The sequence below is a fragment of the Bolinopsis microptera genome, chromosome 8 (genome assembly GCF_026151205.1).
Source record: "Bolinopsis microptera isolate Bmic1 chromosome 8, MBARI_Bmic_1.0, whole genome shotgun sequence".
Classification (NCBI taxonomy): Eukaryota; Metazoa; Ctenophora; class Tentaculata; order Lobata; family Bolinopsidae; genus Bolinopsis; species Bolinopsis microptera.
In genome coordinates this window covers 2,125,188-2,145,575 of record NC_087079.1, presented here as the reverse complement: position 1 = coordinate 2,145,575, position 20,388 = coordinate 2,125,188, and the positions used below count along the sequence as shown (strand labels likewise).

The 20,388-nt window shown below is 35.4% G+C and overlaps 2 protein-coding genes and 1 long non-coding RNA gene across 3 annotated transcripts; 2 read left to right on the top strand and 1 right to left on the bottom strand.

The window, feature by feature from the left end:
* Positions 1-5,550: 5,550 nt before the first annotated feature.
* LOC134819696 (uncharacterized) lies at positions 5,551-6,809 on the top strand. Its single transcript, XR_010160791.1, has 4 exons — positions 5,551-5,615; positions 5,756-5,829; positions 6,127-6,195; positions 6,715-6,809. It is a non-coding gene; the product is annotated as an uncharacterized LOC134819696 (long non-coding RNA).
* Positions 6,810-7,104: 295 nt separating this feature from the next.
* LOC134819695 (uncharacterized) lies at positions 7,105-15,511 on the bottom strand. The gene is made up of 6 exons (XM_063829779.1): positions 15,340-15,511; positions 13,760-13,869; positions 12,006-12,069; positions 9,239-9,383; positions 7,977-8,145; positions 7,105-7,493 (listed from the first exon to the last, which is right to left on the bottom strand). Exons 1-6 carry the CDS (start codon positions 15,345-15,347, stop codon positions 7,432-7,434), a joined length of 558 nt encoding a protein of 185 aa, XP_063685849.1. The 5' UTR covers positions 15,348-15,511; the 3' UTR covers positions 7,105-7,431.
* A 311-nt stretch (positions 15,512-15,822) lies between these two features.
* Positions 15,823-19,240, top strand: LOC134819694 (uncharacterized). Its single transcript, XM_063829778.1, has 7 exons — positions 15,823-15,967; positions 17,032-17,093; positions 17,690-17,772; positions 17,972-18,106; positions 18,309-18,365; positions 18,507-18,621; positions 18,854-19,240. The coding sequence occupies exons 1-7, from the start codon at positions 15,945-15,947 to the stop codon at positions 18,916-18,918; spliced, it is 540 nt and encodes a 179-aa protein (XP_063685848.1). The 5' UTR covers positions 15,823-15,944; the 3' UTR covers positions 18,919-19,240.
* Positions 19,241-20,388: the final 1,148 nt, after the last annotated feature.

Here is a 20,388-nt window from a genome sequence, read left to right as displayed (position 1 = left end):
CCTCCAACTTAAATTGTTGCGAACAAAATTTATTGCAGAAACAAAATTTATTGAAATGAAACAAAATTTATTAAAACAAATATCACAGTGCTGGCAAGCACGACCGGTGCATTTATTGTGGGTATACTATGTACCCCCTTTACTATTATACCCCCTTTACTATTATACCCCCTTTGGTACACGTTACAAGCCTCTTTCGTGCACGCGAAGCGTGCACTCCGGCCGGAGACGGCGGCCGAAGGCCTCCGGCAGGAGTTTTTCAGGCATTAAGACTCATCGGAAGTCGTTCAGCAGATTTATTTTTAGTTCAAAACATTCTAATTTGATGTCAAAGATGACAGGAATAAAAAATAGTTATGTTGAGATTTTTAAGAAATTTGCATAAAATACTCACCAGCACTGTTATACGAAATTCGGTAAAAAACCCAAAATCGCCATATTCAGGTGCCTTAAAAACCATGTTAAAATCGAGTTAGAGATCTGAAATTTTTCAGGGCGTCTAGACGTTGACCAAATCGACTGCAAAAAAAGTTTCAGGTTTCAGGAACATCGGGAAGTGGGTTTTCTAGAACCCCTGTTTTACGACAGATTGTCGTGATATCTATCTATATATATACATATATTTGACCAAAACCCATAATCATGGGTAGAGTGTACCGCTGCCAGTGTCTCTCTTTTCCAAACAAAAGGAAATGATATTAATTTGAATAACCGTCCGCAAATGCAAATTGATACCGAGAATGAAATCGGTCGCTCGCTTTTTCTAATCAATAAGCTTTATTACCAATTACAATTCGTAAGCCGTGATCGAATGGAAAAAGCGAGCGACCGATTTCATTCTCGGTATCAATTTGCATTTGCGGACGGTTATTCAAATTAATATCATTTCCTTTTGTTTGGAAAAGAGAGACACTGGCAGCGGTACACTCTACCCATGATTATGGGTTTTGGTCAAATATCATCTCTTTTTGATTATAATGTCAGGATAATTTACAAAGCTGAAATGTAAACTCATAACTTCATTAATATTTATATTAATAATTAGGAGGTAATTTCATCGATTTCGAAATTTTACCTGACTGAATATGGCACTTTTTACTCATTCAAGTTGGCATTAAATTCATATATAATCCCATTTAAATATCGCGGGAAAGCAGAATTTATTCGAGATCACGAATGAGCAAAATTCTCACCTTTCGCACGTGCAAACTTTGAGCGGACGTTGCGTGCGCATACAATATTGAATCACCGTAAATTTTTGCATAGCAGTATTTTATATATAATTTAATAAGCATGCAAAGTTTCAGGAGATTTCATATAGAACTTGGATCACAACGGGACTCCAAAGTTGATAAAAATGGTGAAAACAGCAATTTTCAGTAATTTTAGCAATTTTCTATCAATTTGGGCGTGTCCCCACGTGTGCAACTTTTCGATTTTCAACTTTAAAACTAGCCTATAACACAATTTAGACCTTTAGGAAGCACAATCGAGCTCCACAACCCAAGGGATGGCCCAACACCAGAGAATACTAATTCACAACTTTTGTATTTTTATAAAATTATTCTTCAAAAAAGCACTAACTTCAATAGCGAATATCTTTATGAAGGAGCAAGATAGGAAAACTTTCCGGTAGATTTTCAGAATGCTTGAACAATTATCTAATATGAAAATGTCCTCAGATTTTGAATAAAATTACTCCTTAATGATTTAAAATCGATTTGAAAAGTTGTTATTTTGTTAAAAACCAAGTTTTAAAAACACTTAACTTGATGACGTCATCAAGTGATGATGATGACGTTAAATTATTTTTTGATATAATGGAAACTGGAGTGTAAACGATTATCTTCAAGACCTGTGGTTCGAAATGACTGTATCTTTTATACTTTTGAATCTACGGACACTTAAATGTAGGCTATAATTGACTGCAAAAGCGTCTATACATACATATATATATAGTATATATACTTCACGACAATCTGTTGTAAAACAGGGGTTCCAGAAAACCCACTTCCCGATACTCCTGAAACATGAAATTTTTTTTACAGTCGATTTGGACAAGGTCTAGACGCCCTGCAAAGTTTCATATCTCTAACTCAATTTTAACATGGTTTTTAAGGCACCTGAATATGGCGATTTTGGGTTTTTTACCTAATTTCGTATTACATGCTGGCGCGTATTTTGCGCAAATTTCTTAAAAACCTCCACATAACTATTTCTTATTCCTGTCATCTTTAACATTGAATTAGAATGTTTGAACTTAAATATGCCTGCTGAACTACTTTCGATGAGTCTTAATGCCTGGAAAACAATAAAGGGGATATACTAGTATAGGGGGTAAATAGTATTGTGAATATAAGGGCGACGGTAATGCTTGCCAGCATTGTGATATATATATTCAGGGATAGACGCTTTGCCAGTCAATTGTAGCCTGTATTTAATTGTCCATAGATTCAAAAGTATAAAAGATACAGCCATTTCCGACCACAGGTCTTGAAAATAATTGTTTACACTTTAGTTTACATTGTATAAACAAATTATTTGACGTCATGAACACCCCTTGATGACGTCATCAAGTTAACCGTTTTTAAAACTTGATTTTTGACAAAGTAATAACTTTTTAAAATGATTTTACACCATTAAAAAATAATTGTATTCAAAATCTGAGGAAATTTTCTCCTTAGATAATTGTTCAAGCATTCTGAAAATCTACCGGAAAGTTTTTCTAGCTTGCTCCTTCATAAAGATATTCGTCATTGAAGTTTGTGCTTTTTTCAAGAATTATTTTATAAAAACGTCAATTTTGCGATTTAGTATTCTCTGGTGTTGGGCCATACCTTGGGTTGTGGAGCTCAGTTCTGCTTCCTATAGGTATAAATTGTGCATTAGGCTAGTTTAAAAGTTAAAAATCGAAAAGTTGCACACGTGGGGACACGCCCAAATTGATAAAAAATTGCTAAAATCACTGAAAATTGCTGTTTTCGTCATTTTCTGTCAACTTTAGAGTGCCGTTGTGATTACAGTTCTTCTTGAAATACTTTGAAACTTTGCGTGCTTATCAAGCTATATATAAAACAATTACATGCAAAAATTTACGGCGATTCAATATTGGATTCGCACGCAACGTCCGCTCAAAGTTTGCACGTGCGAAAGGTGAGAATTTTGCTCATTCGTGATTTCCAACAAATTCTGCTTTGCCACGACAGTTTAATGTCATTATAAATGAATTTAATGCCAACTTCAATGAGTATTAAGTGGCATATTCAGTCAGTGATCGACCGATATGCTTACCTAAACACAAGGAAATGTTTTTAAAGGAAAAATTTCGAAATTGTTGAAACTTCCTCCTTATTAATGAAGATATCAATTTATATTTCGACTTTATAAAGTACCCTGACATTATAATCAAAAAGAGATGATATTTGACCAAAACCCATAATCATGGGTAGAGTGGACCGCTGCCAGTGTCTCTCTTTCCCAAACAAAAGGAAATGATATTAATTTGATTGACCGTTCTCAAATGCAAAATGATACCGAGAATGAAATCGGTCGCTCGCTTTTCCCATTCATTTACAATTGTAATAGATTAAGAAGAACTACCCAAAGGCAGCTGTACTCGGCAATAAAGATTCAATAAACTTCAGCTAATTCAATAAGTAATAACTACCACCCTTACCCCGAAATACTAGGTATCGACCCGAACGCAACCCGAAGAGATTTTTACAGCATCTGATTGATGTACCTAATCAATCGAAACTTATTACAATTCGTAAGCCGTGAATGAATGGGAAAAGCGAGCGACCGATTTCATTCTCGGTATCATTTTGCATTTGAGAACGGTCAATCAAATTAATATCATTTCCTTTTGTTTGGGAAAGAGAGACACTGGCAGCGGTCCACTCTACCCATGATTATGGGTTTTGGTCAAATTATTAAAACAAAATTTATTAAATGTTAAAACAAAATTTATTAAAACAAAATTTGTCGGCGTCTAATTTGTTAATTTATTTTCAGTCTATTTATTGGTTAGAGTTAGGTTTAGGGTTTGGGTTAACTAGGCCTAGGCCGGCTGGGTTTCCGTTTTATAGGGTTGTACTTATAGGGCAGGGTTAGAGTTAGAGATAAGATTAGGGTTATGGTTATATAATATCGGGGTAATGGTTAATATAATTATAAGTTAGGGTTAGGAAATCAAAGTAACGGAACACGGGTGTTATTTGAAGTGGAATAGATCGACATGGGCTCGGTATATTTGCGCCCCCGACGATACAAGTTTAAACTTGAAGTTTAATGTTCAAAATCGGGGAAAAAACTAGCTTAATAAATAATAAAAAATCGAATAAATGGAATGGTAAATGGTCTCGAAAAGTCAAAAAATGTGAGTTGTAGACTAAAAATTTGCGAAGTTTGTGACTAAAATTATGGTAACCAATTTATTGTGAACCAAAATTATTGGTCTTATAAGGTAATGCATAATAAAAACCCATATTTTGCAATTTTCCAAATTGTGATCGCCTATTTAATTGGTTGTGACATAAATTTTGTTTTGGGCGACCAGAAAATGAAATAATTTAACGCCGATTTACAAAGTTTGAAAGACTAGTTTGTAGTTAAAGTTTGATTAAACAAAGTCCATGCTCGAAATTTTGAGAGATAAAAATCGTGCGACGCGCCTAGCTTTGCTTTGGTATAATTGGGCCATGAAGATTGCAAACCAAATATAATCATGATAATAAGGCCAGGTAGCGCAGTTGGTTAGAACGCCAGCTTTAAGTTTACAATCGTAAGGTTGCGAGTTCAAATCCCACTGTCTGCCTGGTCGTGGGGTGAGCGTCGTTGACGTTCAGCTAAGGATCCTGAGTGGTCTATGCAGCCCCCCGGTCAGCCCCCCGAATATTCGAGAAATCGGGTGTGAGGGTTAAATGAGGAGTTGCACATTGCAGCAAAGTCTCGGGCGAAGAAAGTATGGTACACACTACCTTAACCGTCACTGGCCAAATAAATCCTTCGGCTTCCTGTAATTGGCTGGTTGCACTTGTGTAACAATGTGGCTGTTGGAATACACCGAAGTAAAATAAGTGTCTTGATAAAAAAGTATGGCTGTTAAAGGGCCTAGCCTTTATTTGTTTCTGCTAAGCTGCTGTGGTACACTAAATTGGCCATTCGAATTCCAATTTTGTGTGGCAAGGTGACATGTGTTTGGTTGAAAAATAACCATACCTAGGACAGTCTCCCATTTTTTAAAAGTGATGCAATGTTCACTCAGCTGAACTGTACTAATACTATTGCAGATGTTTGTTATTTATTGTTAATTTAATTGAGAGCACTTACCACATTGTACCAGCATGCAATATCGCAGCTGTCCCACCAAATTGATAGTACCACTAACCAAGTTAATATGTTGCATCTGTTACTGACTACGTCATAGAACTTGACATTTACTTATTGTTTAGTTAATACTCAAGTAATAAACAAATGTCAAGCACTCGGATTTATCCTCACTACTTGATGATGCGGGACAAATATAAAAGAAAGACGGTCCTAAACTTTATTTCAGGTTGGGAGATCAGTTTCGTGCAAATGGTTCGCATCCTCATCGTTCTTATAGCAACCTAGTAAGTAATCTTTAATAAGTATACCGCACATCACGATAATGTTACCTGGTAACTCCAGATCTGGTTACTCCAAGTTAAGTTACCAGGTTACTTCAAGTTCCGTTTCCTAATACTTACTAATCTTACACTTTCTATCTCAGTTTCCTGGGTCTACAAATCACAGCGAAGTCAGTAAAGGATGCTCTTGGAACAAAGGAAGACGATATTTCAAAACGTGAGTTAATAAACACAGACATTTGCAAACATCCGCATTTTGATATTTTTCTTAATATTTGTGGCACTGAGTAAAAGGGAAAAAACGTTTAAGCGGGACAATGGTCAAAATTATTTTCTTGAGAAATTAAAAAATATTGGTGGTACTACTTAAATTAAATATAATTGGTGGTACTATATACTGTGCTCATTGTGGTTGTAGCGCAAACTTGAACAAATCCTCGTTAGTTGTAGAATTAGGGACAAAGGGAAAAACTCTCGTCATTCTACAGTTTTCTAATAGTTGTCTTACTTTCAGATATGTTGCTTGATTTTGATAACACAGATAACCTGGACACGATAGTGCATTTCAACAACGAGGAGGAAGGTGAGTTTTATCCAAATCTTACACGTGTCTCCAACACGTGACCTTCAAATCTTACACGTGCCTCCAACACGTGACCTTCAAATCTTACACGTGCCTCCAACACGTGACCTTCAAATCTTACACGTGTCTCCAACACGTGATCGTCAAATCTTACACGTGCCTCCAACACGTGACCTTCAAATCTTACACGTGTTTCCAACACGTGACCTTCAAATCTTACACGTGTCTCCAACACGTGACCTTCAAATCTTACACGTGTCTCCAAAACGTGACCTTCAAATCTTACACGTGCCTCCAACGCGTGACCTTCAAATCTTACACGTGTCTCCAACACGTGATCGTCAAATCTTACACGTGCCTCCAACACGTGACCTTCAAATCTTACACGTGTCTCCAACACGTGACCTCCGGACCTTATTTTGCCGTCTCCCGACCATTATACTATTATAGAAATAAGTATAGTTACTAATATTTTGAACAATTTTAAGAAATAAAACGCTAAGATTATAAAACTTCCAGGAATGTTGGGGCCGGTAATGTGGACACTGAACGAGGAGATATGACACAAACAACTACTGGGAGTGGTAATACGACGTGGGAACTCCTGGTATTTCAGATATCAGTGGTATAGGAGGGTGTCACTGTGAGATCTGCAGTTGAAATGTTCAACTAACTGAGCATTTTGATACGAGTTGTGTAATGTGTATCTGATGCAGGACTTAAGGACTATTTAACTTTTAGTTGTAGGATTTTGTTGGTAATTTTGGAATTATTTCAATCGACGAGGTTTGAGCACTGAGCAGCGTTCAATGATTATTGATAAGTTTTTGAGTCGACCAAGTAATCAAAGTTTATTGTACTGCTATTGTATAATGTTTCGAAGTTGTCAGCATAGCATTTAAACCATAGTTTTAATCAACAATTTTTTAGTTAACCTGGGTCAAAACTAATTAAAATAATTGAACACGGAATAAAGTGCGAAGCAAACAAGTGAAATCTAAATCTAAAAGTGGGGGACTCAAAATTATCCTCCAAATCAATGATTATCATTATAAGATATCAATTGACTTCACATATCTTTTTATTTAGTTACTAAAATCGAAATTTATATATTTTAAAAGCAAATCTGAACATCACTTCAAGATATAGCTCGTGATTATAAACATCTACTTTAGTCCAGTTCTAGCATGGCCCTCAAATGTCCATGAAAATTTGTCCATTATCGTGTGACGTTCTCTAGTCTAAACCTTTCAGAATGTTGTCACCATTCGGTCCATCAACCTGCGCATCTGCGATTTCTGAAATATTTTGATTGAAAATGAGGTAAATATTTAGATATGAATTGTAACAAAAAGGTTACGGATTACAGTGCAGTGATTAAAAATTGGCAGTTTAAAAAATTCTCAATACGTTCAATGTATACAGTGGAAATACCGCGAGATTTCAACCGCAAATTCTAAATCATCCCGACTCCCACTATATATGCCACGAGCTCCACAGTCCATAGTTGAGGCCATAAATGGCAAGATTTATGAGTCAAGACCTTGACAATTATAAAACGTCTTCTAGTTTCGCTGTCATGGCAAGCTTGGCATCGTCAAATCTTCATTTATTTGAGTATATGATCTCCTACAACAAATTTAATTTAGCCGCGTTTAAATTTTGTTGATTTATGGCTTCCGCTAAATAGAAAGTGCATTAGGAAGTCAAGAGAAAGACTGTACTACAAGTCGTCAATTTCAATTTCACGTCCACGAAGTTTGTTTTAATTAATAACTCACCGTCGCAAACTTCGCAGACTGACTTATACTCAGTTTTAGGGACACAAACAATTCCCAGAGACCACTTGCTTCCCTCTGGGGGATCATTAGCTGACGAGGAGAATCGTACTGAAGCTTTGTTACCTTCCACTTTGGAGTTGAAGGGTTGCTTCTCACCCGTCCATTTGATCTGAAATGGTTGTGAATTTGTGAGAGAGCTCCAAGTGATAGTGCAGATTCAAGTCTGTAAACTTAGTCTACTGATATGAGGCACGAGTGTACCACCCTCTACCGCCGTATGTGGTATAACTTATGCAAGATATTGTAACGATACCACCTAGGTGTGGTGTGTCGCCAAGCTAGCCATCAAAAAATATCAGCAAAAATAACAGTAAATGTAACAGTTAAAGTAACAGTAAAAGTAACAGTAAAAGTAACAGTAAAAGTAACAGTAAAAGTAACAGTAAAAGTAACAGTAAAAGTAACAGTAAAAGTAACAGTAAAAGTAACAGTAAAAGTAACAGTAAAAGTAACAGCAAAAGTAACAGTAAAAGTAACAGTAAAAGTAACAGTAAAAGTAACAGTAAAAGTAACAATAAAAGTAACAGTAAAAGTAACAGTAAAAGTAACAGTAAAAGTAACAGTAAAAGTAACAGTAAAAGTAACAGTAAAAGTAACAGTAAAAGTAACAGTAAAAGTAACAGTAAAAGTAACAGTAAAAGTAACAGTAAAAGTAACAGTAAAAGTAACAGTAAAAGTAACAGTAAAAGTAACAGCAAAAGTAACAGCAAAAGTAACAGTAAAAGTAACAGCAAAAGTAACAGCAAAAGTAACAGTAAAAGTAACAGTAAAAGTAACAGTAAAAGTAACAGTAAAAGTAACAGTAAAAGTAACAGTAAAAGTAACAGTAAAAGTAACAGTAAAAGTAACAGTAAAAGTAACAGTAAAAGTAACAGTAAAAGTAACAGTAAAAGTAACAGTAAAAGTAACAGTAAAAGTAACAGTAAAAGTAACAGTAAAAGTAACAGTAAAAGTAACAGTAAAAGTAACAGTAAAAGTAACAGTAAAAGTAACAGTAAAAGTAACAGTAAAAGTAACAGTAAAAGTAACAGTAAAAGTAACAGTAAAAGTAACAGTAAAAGTAACAGTAAAAGTAACAGTAAAAGTAACAGTAAAAGTAACAGTAAAAGTAACAGTAAATGTAACAGTTAAGGTAACAGTAAAAGTAACAGTAAAAGTAACAGTAAAAGTAACAGTAAAAGTAACAGTAAAAGTAACAGTACGTTTGATTCAACAGAGCTGATGCTGATCATGTCATCTCCGGCCATACTGAAGTCGAATTGAGCACAGACGACGATGTCGCACTCGGGGTCGAGATCTATCACGTATTCACAGTGAGTGTTGGGGTTGTATGAACCGTTGTTGTACCTGTTGAAATAGCATGGTTATTTGATTTGGTAGCACTGGTTGATAACAAGGTGCGCAACAAGCTAACTGGTTTTGCTGACTAACTATGTTCTTACTGGTAACTATGGTTACTGGTAACTATGTTATTACTGGTAACTATGTTATTACTGGTAACTATGTTCTTACTAGAACATAGAGATTGTATTATTTTTGGCCTAACTAATAATTAGATTTCATGCTGTTTATTTATCTTTTATGTGCATTCTTAAATAAGTCACTGAATCCATTTATTGAGCTTGTGCCAAAGTATACTGTATGCTTTGACATAACGGAGTACTGTATTACAGCAAGATCGTAACCAATTACTTAATTAGATCATTGTTAAACAGTTCTAAACAGTGTGTAAACTTGTAAAATATGTAAAGGATTCTGTAAATAGTTGGTAGATAATACTTTTAATAATATATCCTACAAAATGGCTCATTTACTAAAGATGAATGTTCAAATGATAGTGAGATAGTGCTACACGTCCCCCCATATAACATCAACAGTTCAGCGTCATAATTTGGTCAACTATAAACATCTCATAGCCATTAGGACAGAGGATTTGCCCTCATAGAAAGTTGGGGAATACATCGGGTGTGCACCATGATCATTTAAATAAGAGCTCATGAGTTAACTGCTGTATACATTTACATTATTTGTATTGATGACTTCAGACCAGGACTGTTTTATCAAATGGCCGGGAAGTTTTAAAAGTTAAACAAGTTTGAGTATCATTATTGATTTATTTATAATTTCCTGAGAGTTCACTAGTTGAGAATAGTATCTGTGTAACTAAGAAATAATAAAATACTTACCGATACTTACTTACTCTACTAATCTCATATGAAAAGGTAATAATGTGAATTGTGAAACCAATAATCGAGGCAAAAATCAGGTTTCACAGGGCAAAATGCTAAAATGTTACCGGTTAAAAGCACTAGCAGGAACCCGTCTAACCCTAAAGTGATGTCAAGACTCAAGAGACTAAAATAATTATTTTAGTCTTCTCACAGGCACTTCGATACAGAAGGATAATCAATGATGACGTCTTGCTGGATGAGAGATTGGCAGAGCTTCAGTTGTTTTTTGAGCGGTCTTCATATCCTACTGATATGGTGAGAGAGGTCATCAGTGATGTCAGATCGATACCAAAAACTTTACAGTACAAGGCAAAGGATCAGGGTCCCCCTTCTTTCACACCATGGTTTGTTACAGTCGGTGCGGGCTATGAGGAAACCAAGGAAAAGGCTAAAGAGGCCAGTAACATCATCTCAAATAGCCGTACATGGAGCAGTGAGAACCCTGAGAGGATCCCTAAACTCCAAGTGGTGACCAGGCGAGCCCCTAACTTAAAGGACACTTTATTCAAGAGAAAGAAGCTTGCCTTAGGTTCAGAGTCAAGAACAACTGACCCATGCACCAAACCTGGTGAGAAGAAGAAAGGCAGACCCTGCCAAACTTGTCACCTTGTTAGTGGCAATTCCATGGTCTCCAATAATGGACACTCAGTCAGAACTCAAGGTGGTAACTGTAAGACACGCAACATTGTGTACGGCGCGACGTGCAAACTTTGTACTGTTAATAACGTATACGTGGGAAAAACAGTCACCAGCCTCAGCCAACGTGTGAATGGTCATCGCAGTAAATATTATGAGATTTTAGAGGCGAGTAGTAAGGGGAATGTTGAGAGCCACAGAGATTTTGATGACGAGAATGTTTTAGGGGCACATCTTTTTTCAGTTCATAATTTGAGGGAGAGATCTGATTTCAATGAAAGTTTCCATTTTGATATTTTGTGTTCTACATCCCCAGATAATATTAGAAAGTCAGAACAGTTTTATATTAACAAATGGAAGACACTTTATCCGTTTGGCCTGAACAATGTGAATTCCGTTTCTGGAAGCTAATTTTTCATGGTGTCCCGAATTTTATTTTTAAATCGTCCATTTTTTGTTTATATATGCAGTCTATCAATTTTTGAATTGCGTCTTTTTGATTTAATGAACTACTGCAGACTCCACATTATTATAGTATATGCCATTAATTTTGTTCCGATTTTAAACTATTCCATTTTGACGAGATGCTAAATTAATTAATTAATTTTTTGAGACTTTACTACATTTTTGATGAGAATTTTTGACATTTTCAAACTAACCATTGATATTCTCAGATTATGTGACTGATTAAATGCTGAAGATAAAAGAAATATATTCATTTTGCTAAGATTATGTTTGCGTTTCATTGCTCAACAGCTGTTCGAAGGATCAAATTTAGGAAAATAATTATTACCTATTTAATTCGCGTTTTTGACACCACTTGGGGGTCCAAATTTTGGGCTCTAAAACTCCTATTTCTTGGCCAATTTTTTATTTCTTCATTTGAAGGCCATTAAAGCATTTGACCCAGTCAAAAAAGTTTCAGTTGTATATTTTTTACGGTTTTTGCGGAAAGTCGTGTTAAAATTGATGCCGTGGTGTCAGTAAAATGGCACGGATAAATAAATATACATATATATCGTCTCGCCTTATACATAGTAAGATAACCTCCCAGTACTATAAAAGCAAAATCTCTAAACGAGTTAGGAAAAAAGTAATGTACCCGTGAGAGAAAATGATGACGGAACCATTGATGTAGTAACAGCAAGCCAATCCATTCTGATCACCTGAAACAAAATATTTAGTAACAGCAAGCCAATCCATTCTGATCACCTGAAACAAAATATTTAGTAACAGCAAGCCAATCCATTCTGATCACCTGAAACAAAATATTTAGTAACAGCAAGCCAAACCATTCTGATCACCTGAAATAAATATTTATGACTATCAAATTTTGAGATATTTTCCTTCAGTATGTTATTGAATGTTTGAGCGAAGAAAATCAATAATTATATAAGCATTGGTTAGTGGTTCAGCATATTTTAAACTTCTGCTATTTTGGTATGAGCTGACTCTTGAAATTGAAACCACGTGACATAGCCTGCAGTAAAATATCCACAAGGTCGGTTTTTGGGCAGCAATCTCTGGCAAGATAAATGGCGCTACAAATTGTGTCAAGTCTAGGGTGGGTTATTACAATAAATTGCGACCCTAATAAGCACCACGAATAATGCTCCCCAGACTATTGCAAAGCAATCTCCACATCTAATGGAATTCTTCAGTCCAGGGTGTCGCTTATTATACAGGTCCGGTTTGAGTAAAGCAGTCTTTTTTAGTTCTGCGGATCTCTTCCGGTTCTTAAACGGGCGTTAAATAGCAATACTGTTAAATTGTTGGCAGTTTTGGTAATCTGTTCGAAGCTTCAACTATTTGAACGCTTCAACTATTTAAACGCTTTTAAAAATTAAGGAGTTTCTAATGGCTTGTTTAACGTCAAAAGTCGTACTGTCGTAGTTCAGAGCTTTTAATTTTGCGTCAGTAAGAAATATAAAGAGTCGAATGTTGGGAGATGTATTAATTTGAACTATTTTGAACTTTAAAAAACCCAATATTATAGCTGACATATCTTGTACACTTTATAATATAACTTGAAGTTGCTCACAGTTATCTTATAATTATATTATATATAACAGCAATCTCAGGAATTGAATTTGGTTAGAGGCTTTATAGTTTATAACTTATAAAAATTCTACTGCTTATAATATAAGCGGTTACTGCGCTCTAAATATTTAAATTATGGATTTATTTAACTTTCGAAGGGATCTGTTTTATAATTTAACCCATATCATTAGTTAACACGCTATTATAGAGCTGTACTCTACTCATGTGGCATCAGGTATTGTTCTGATATTATCTCCATCTTTTAAAGCTACAATACTTTTAAGTTTTAAAATGCTTTTATTTGATAACAGAGTTATCAAAGGTAGTAGTTGAATATAGAGTAGTTAACTTATAGTTAAATTGACATATTGTGGAAGCAAGAGTTATTGAATAATATGATATAAACTAATATAAATAGGGTGGGTTGAGGTATATGATGAGTGGGAATGACGGCAATGTTAGGAGACACTAGCGCAATCAGTGTGCCACTTTGTAACTTAGCCACTTAAATAAAATAATTTAATGTCGCAGACAGTAGTTAAATGGTCCACCTTTTTGATGTCCAAGCAAAGATCGATGATTAGACAATAAACTTGTCAAGTTGAAGTTATAACCCCAATGTTTAACGCTGATTTTATGGATATGGTTCAATAAACCTTTTGTTCAGCTGAGCTCGCTATCTAAATTTTATCTTCGAGTCAAGCAATACGCCTCACTGTCTCAAGCAGCAGCAGTGATACTGATACCATTAACCGTTATAATGTGCCGATATATTAATTAGCTTAATTAATTAAATAATTAGTAAGGTGTACTAACAATGGTCCCAGCCCTCGGCTGAGGTGAGGTATCCATTAGGATTAGTCTGTCTCTTGACACACTGCCAAGCCACTGCCACTCCAATCAGCGCTACTACGACCAAAATCTGCCTGTGGGAACAATTAATACTTAAACTAAGTTAATTATATAAGTTTAAATATTAATATCATTATATTATTTAAAGTAAAGTACATTTATAAAGCTTCTAGAAAATCTTCAAAATGTTTATCATCATATCCCTTGAGCCTAATAATCAACCACCCAATTGTTCAACTTGGTGTCCGTTACCAGACAGTGCCTACTGAGTGCGGTTAATTCAAAACTGCAAATCAATCGGCATTCGGTAATATATTTAAAATTATTGAAGGATTATTTATGATTTTATTAAAGGGCATAAAGTGCAGTGGCTGTCAACTTGTAAAGGATACGGCCCAGACATGATTAATTAAAATAAAATCTTATGAGAAATCAAACATTTTTCCTGATACTGATAGGGAGCATTGCCAAATATATTATTTATTTTAACGTCTTATTCTTATCCCATCATATATCTTGCCATACGTTGTATGACCCGCCGCGCACGAGTGCGCGTCCCCCTGTATCGTCGGATACAGGCGCCACTTAGTGAAACGACGATGGGGGTCACGACGTGATACAAATAATATCTTGTTGGGTAACTCACATTAATCAGAGCATTGTAATGCGTCTATTCAGTATTGTTAATGTTTTATTGTTTAACCAAAGATCTGCTTGCGGAGGGTCCTTTTTAGATTCATTATCCGATTATCAGCATGGTAAATCAAAATTGCACCAATTTTTTATTATAGTTATTGCTAAAAGTTTAAAAAGAATTATTTATGAATTAATATGGAAGTTCGACGGAACAATCTATAATAAACACTTCCCGTTTTCGATTAACTGAAAATACATTTTTTAAACTGATGCCTGCGTTGCTCAATTTTTGATGCTTAGATTAATCGTCGAATAATCAGTATGGTTAATGGCAACAGCTGTAGCTATTACTGAGTTGTAGAGATTAAAATTTATAAATTAGTATCGAAGTTCTTCGAAAGAATTTGACTTAATATGCTCCGTTTTTATTGGTAGAAAATACAATTTGACATTTCGACATTTACTAAGAGTAAAATACTTATACTTAAAAGTTTTAAACTTTATCTGCTAGACTGAACTATGAAGTCCCACCCCACAGACAGTATTTACGACTCGTTTAACGACCTTTGTCGTCAGATCAGGCTTTTATATACGAAAAGAAATATGCTAAAGACCCGTTTAATGTAAATTTATTTATCTATTTGCGATCTTAGTAATATTTTAATGACTACTTCAAACTATGAACCGTACTTCTAAAAGTACCGTTGAAGAATATGGGTTAAAGTTAAGTAAAGACCTCATGCGTTATAATGCTTGCGTCAGTGAAAAAGCTAAAATAACCTAAAGCTAATTTCACTCGACGTCCCGTTATAACGTTACAACTAAATTAACACAAACATTTAGCCCTAATCGACTCGTCTCATGCCCTCAAAAAGTTGAAAATAAAAACCAACCAAGAAAAGACTTACTTGTTCATTTTGACAGTCGTCAACCGAACACACCTCAAAAAGACCAATGAAATCTACACAATAATGTAAATATAGTGTAACGGAGAGTATAGTGTATATCAAGCTAGAGAGCACCTATAACTCTCCATTTTCCTTAGCTTCGCTGTTGCGCCTCACGGGGAAATGTGTTGCTGTTCTTGTATACCGTGAGGTATAGCAGCACGTGCAAAACACGGGGGTTTACCTTCACTTACAATCGGGGTATCTGACTCAAACAGACGTGTTTTAGAGAGTCTGTCTAGTGCTTATCAGCTCTTGTCCCACCCTCATCCCGAAAGGTAAGATTTCTCTGCTTTTTTCGGGGTTTCTAGCTCCATTTCCATTGCTCCAGGGTGTCACGTGCAATGATCCAGGGAGACACGTGAGCGTGCACGTGGGCTCTTTATGTGTGAGGAGCACGAAACGATGGTAGTTTATACAGGTCCCTCCCCCCTCTCCCATCTCACCGCTAGTGTAATAACTCTTGTTTATCGCGTGTACACGGAACGATTGTATAGTTGTGTAGATTTTACAGCAGATTTTCAGACGTAGACTTTCTCCCAACTGGATCCTGCTTTTGAGGGGGTATGATCTCTGTCTTCTTCATATGGTAGGTGTTCTTATTGCATGTTTTTCTAAATTACTTGAGCTAGTAGGCTTTCTAGATCACCCCGAGTATCAAGCTTGACTTTGTAAAGAGGGAGGTTACACATTATTTGTGTAATCACACATAATGTGTCACTCCACTCCTAAAACAAGGGTTATCCAGTCGCCAACTTCAAAAACGAACATATTAGCATATAAATTTCAGTTCATGGTGACGTCATGACAATTTTATAATCAAAATTTTTAAATAAAATTATGAATCAAAAATGCTTCGACCATAAACTCATAAATTTAAATTGGTGTACGTTCTTTTTCTCAATTTTTTTAATAAGCACATTAATCCTTAAAATTACTCTTTAGCTAGATTTTTTTCGAATTAAACGGTAGTGAGTCGAAGCTCTGACTCTGAGATCCTGTCATGTCACCAAGTTTTGATATTTTGTGGCTTAAGTTCTTAAATCGCGTGCTATGAAGTACACTAAATTTAAATTTGATATTGCTCGACAGATTGGTTAAAAAGTCAAAGAGTTAAATGTTTTCTGATCTATCAGTCTACCGATATGATATTTAAATTTAATTTTCAATTCTGAAGGACTGTGATCACTCAACCGCCATGTAAATATTAGTTTACTTGAATCAACAATATTGTTGCCATTCTCATAATTTGTCATGTTTCTCCTAAAAACACAAATTTTTTAATAATAATAGGTTATTATAAATAGGAACACCTCGACAGAAAATAATATTGCATTGGATCCTTCACTGAATATGTCTAGTGCCACCGTCTACTTCTAGCGTGAAGCGTCAACCCGCTTTAAAATTAATTAGGTAACCATGTAGTAACTCCCAAGATGCAAGTTGGGAGTTTAGGACAAGTACCACCATTAGATTTAGAGCCTGGAGGGGGTGCCATTTATTCTTCCTGGGCGACAATTTTATCGAAGTAAAAAAATTTATTAATTGTACTTAGATAGAAGACTGATCAAAATTTTAAATTTTCATCAAATCCAATATTCGAACATTTTTTATATTTCACCTCGGATTTCTTTGTAACATATCATATTTCAGGGGTGCAACGCTTCTTGCGTTTGGTAGCAGCAGCAAAGTCCTGGAACATTATGTAAACAACGGTAAGTGTAGTTATCTTTTTATTGTTAAGTTTGTATTTTTGTAAGCGGAGTGTTTAAATTAAATTTAGTCGTTGTAAATCATATTGATATAACAAGTCGATGTTTAGGCTGATGCTTGAATGTGGCAGATTTTTTAAGCAAAATAACACATAAAATGGTTTTTATTTGTTGCTAAGATTAATTTTTGGTTCAAATAAAACCAAACTCATTAAAGCAGAGGTCTTTGCTTTACGTGTTGAGATTGGCTTGGCAGACTATAAACAGGTCTAGAAGAAAGATGGAGCTGTTTAATAAAGTGACATGTTGAACACGTGAAGCTCTGCTTTAAAGAGTTTATTAAAGAACCAAACGTTTAACTTTGCACCAAATAAAGCTATTCACGTGCAGTTATACCTCGCTGTTTATCCGGCCTTGACGAATACTTATTAACATGTCAAGGAGATATTATTGAATGAGTGTCAATATCAAGACCGGTTACGATCAAAGCAAATAATTTCTTTAAGATGAAACAGTAATATTAATAAGAAAGCATAAAGATTAAAGCTAGATATCCAATTATCCGTCAAAAACTGCAATAAACATCCACACATCCACAGGACGATCGGAGTTTTGCTGTTACTATTTCTACAACGAAACAGTCTCGATGTTCAGCCACAACTACCACGATCACTATAACCCGGTAAGATCAGATATCCTCAGTGCTAATTTAAGGATGATTATGCTGAAGATAGTAGAATTGAAATATGACTATCAGAGGCCTGAAACCTCGAGTTTAGGCTTCAGCTTCTCGTGAAAGCTTCTTCGATCTTGTAGTACGATGTATCATTAACCAACCTCATAGTACAGTAAAACAGAGAATAACTCATCTAATTTCCCAGACGACCGTTTGCCAGTACAATATCGATGTGAAGTACCCTCCAGAGCTTGAAGACAACTGTGATCTTGCTCTCTGCATCAAGAACCTTAACCTGGACGCTGGAGACTCCATCAAGATCAACCACAGAGACATCCAGGTAGGTTGTGGGAGTAATTATTGTGAGTGAACTTATAATTATCCGTTAGATAAGTGCCTAACGAAGGTATAATTAAAGTTAAACAATCATTAAAAACTTTGTTGTATTTTTATGAGTATATGAACGGAGGTCAAGTATTAAAACAGTTCTCGTTTTTTAAAGCTGAGTTCGCAGGATCTCCTTACAATAAAATTGTTTCCAGGTTGAATACCGAGGAGACAAAACACCGAGCTATCCTATTCGAATCTGGGACCACAAGGTAACTATTTTACCACCTCAACAAGGGGGGGGACAATAGTAATTAGTATGTGTATTTATCAAACACTTTATCCAAATAAGAAATATGTTCCCAGTCCCTTGATTCCTTTAATCTGATGACCAGCAAAGAAATCGCTTTCAGGTGAGCTTCTGGTTCGCAAGTGACAGGGTTGACATTAAGGACGAAGCTAGCTGGGCTATCACTTACACCTGCTTGAAGAGGGGTGAGGATCACGATCTGTGCAACATTTGTGATGGTAAGATTCTACAATCGGTTAAATGATTTATCACACTAATTCCAATATGGATCCTCCTCAATTTTCCTGTCGAGTAGTCAAAATTATGTTTAGATACTTTAGGTTCTCGTTTCTTTTTGATTGAAGTTTCTTCTTTGACATAATATTGCGATGAAGTGAAGCTAAAGTCAAGCTGAACCATTTATTTATTTGCCAGATAATTTTCCAATTATTCATGCCGGACATATTTCAGAATTGAACAAAAAAGCAGTTCTGCCAGAAGATGAGACAACCAATTGGTACAGGATCTGGGCTTAAATGAAACTTGTGATCATGCCAAGTTGGCTGATCAGTTGTCATGATGCCAACTGTTGATTGCTAAAACGAACAGTATTATAGAGTACAGCACCTAAATTAAAATCTATTATATTCACAAATTCTAGCCCACAACATATTTTATTGTAACAATAACGAAGTAGAGTAAAATGTTTGATAGAATGTCAGACGTAATAATAATAGAGTCACGTTTATGTAAATTAGATTTATTCGATAAATTTAAGTTCGTATAAATTAGTTTTGTTCAATAAATTTTGTTAGCTATACAGTTTTGATAAATTGATAAACTTTGTTCGGACGGTAATTCTTTAGTTTATTTTCGACTTCACTGATTCCCCATGGAGAGACTCTGTAATTACTAGAGTCCTTGCTTGTTTTACTCTGTCCTCTGTTTTGAGGTTATTGCAGAATTCACTTAAAGACTTAACCTTACTCGAAGCCTTGTGTAGCAGATGTAAAATTTACCATTTTTCCTGAGAACTAACCGGACGTGATCAAAAGACCTTTTTTATGTTTTAACCACGCGAGTGGTAAAAACAAAAAAGGTCCAGCCCATACGAGTAGCAATATGGTAATAATACTTTAAAAGTTACAAAACTAAATCTTGACATCTAAACCATTATTTAGAGTTTTGTTTCTGAAGAATATGATATCTCCTTTTAAACACCACTCACTGCGTGATAACACCAAATAAATAGATGCTATTGCTGACCACTTGGGGGCCCGACAATTTTGCCCACTGAGATATGATTGGTCTGCTTGTTAATTGTCTAGCTAATTACTTGACCAGTTCATCGAAGGATACAGCCTGCACTAGTGCAGTTGCGTTAAAATCATCAAAATTATCGATAATTGTGCAAATACTCTTTTTTCCCGCTGGTCGTGGACAGTCTTAACGTTCGCAATTTCATTTTACTTCTAATGCAGAAGCAATGCAAAGTTAATGATTATGTCAGAAGTAGTGTCAGAAGTTGCAACACCATGGTGTTGCAACTTCCATGACACTACTTTTGACATAATCATTAACTTTTAAACATGCTATTTAAATGGAAGAGATTTCCTCACACTTCCCTGCTTTAGATATGAGTTGTAGTTTTACGTAGTTTTAAGATAGATCTGAACGGCCAACTATATTTGATGAGGTCTGTATACTGATTGCGATCAGATACATGAAAATGAGCCCGGATAGTCAGTCTTTTGCTGTAAAGTTCATCAATATACATCACAAACCTAATATGAAACCAACAAAATTTTAACTGCTGCACTTTTTCATCCAATCATTTTTAGGGATTACATTTCCATCTCTCTTGTCGTAACTATATTCTTCGCTTGCCCCATATTGTTCGTCATAAGGGCGTCATTACAGCGAGAGTGGGTGTGTTAGCTATGAAACAACCACAAATTGACATTTGGCTTTATCCTAGTAAGTTTATTATAGTAGTACTGCTACTA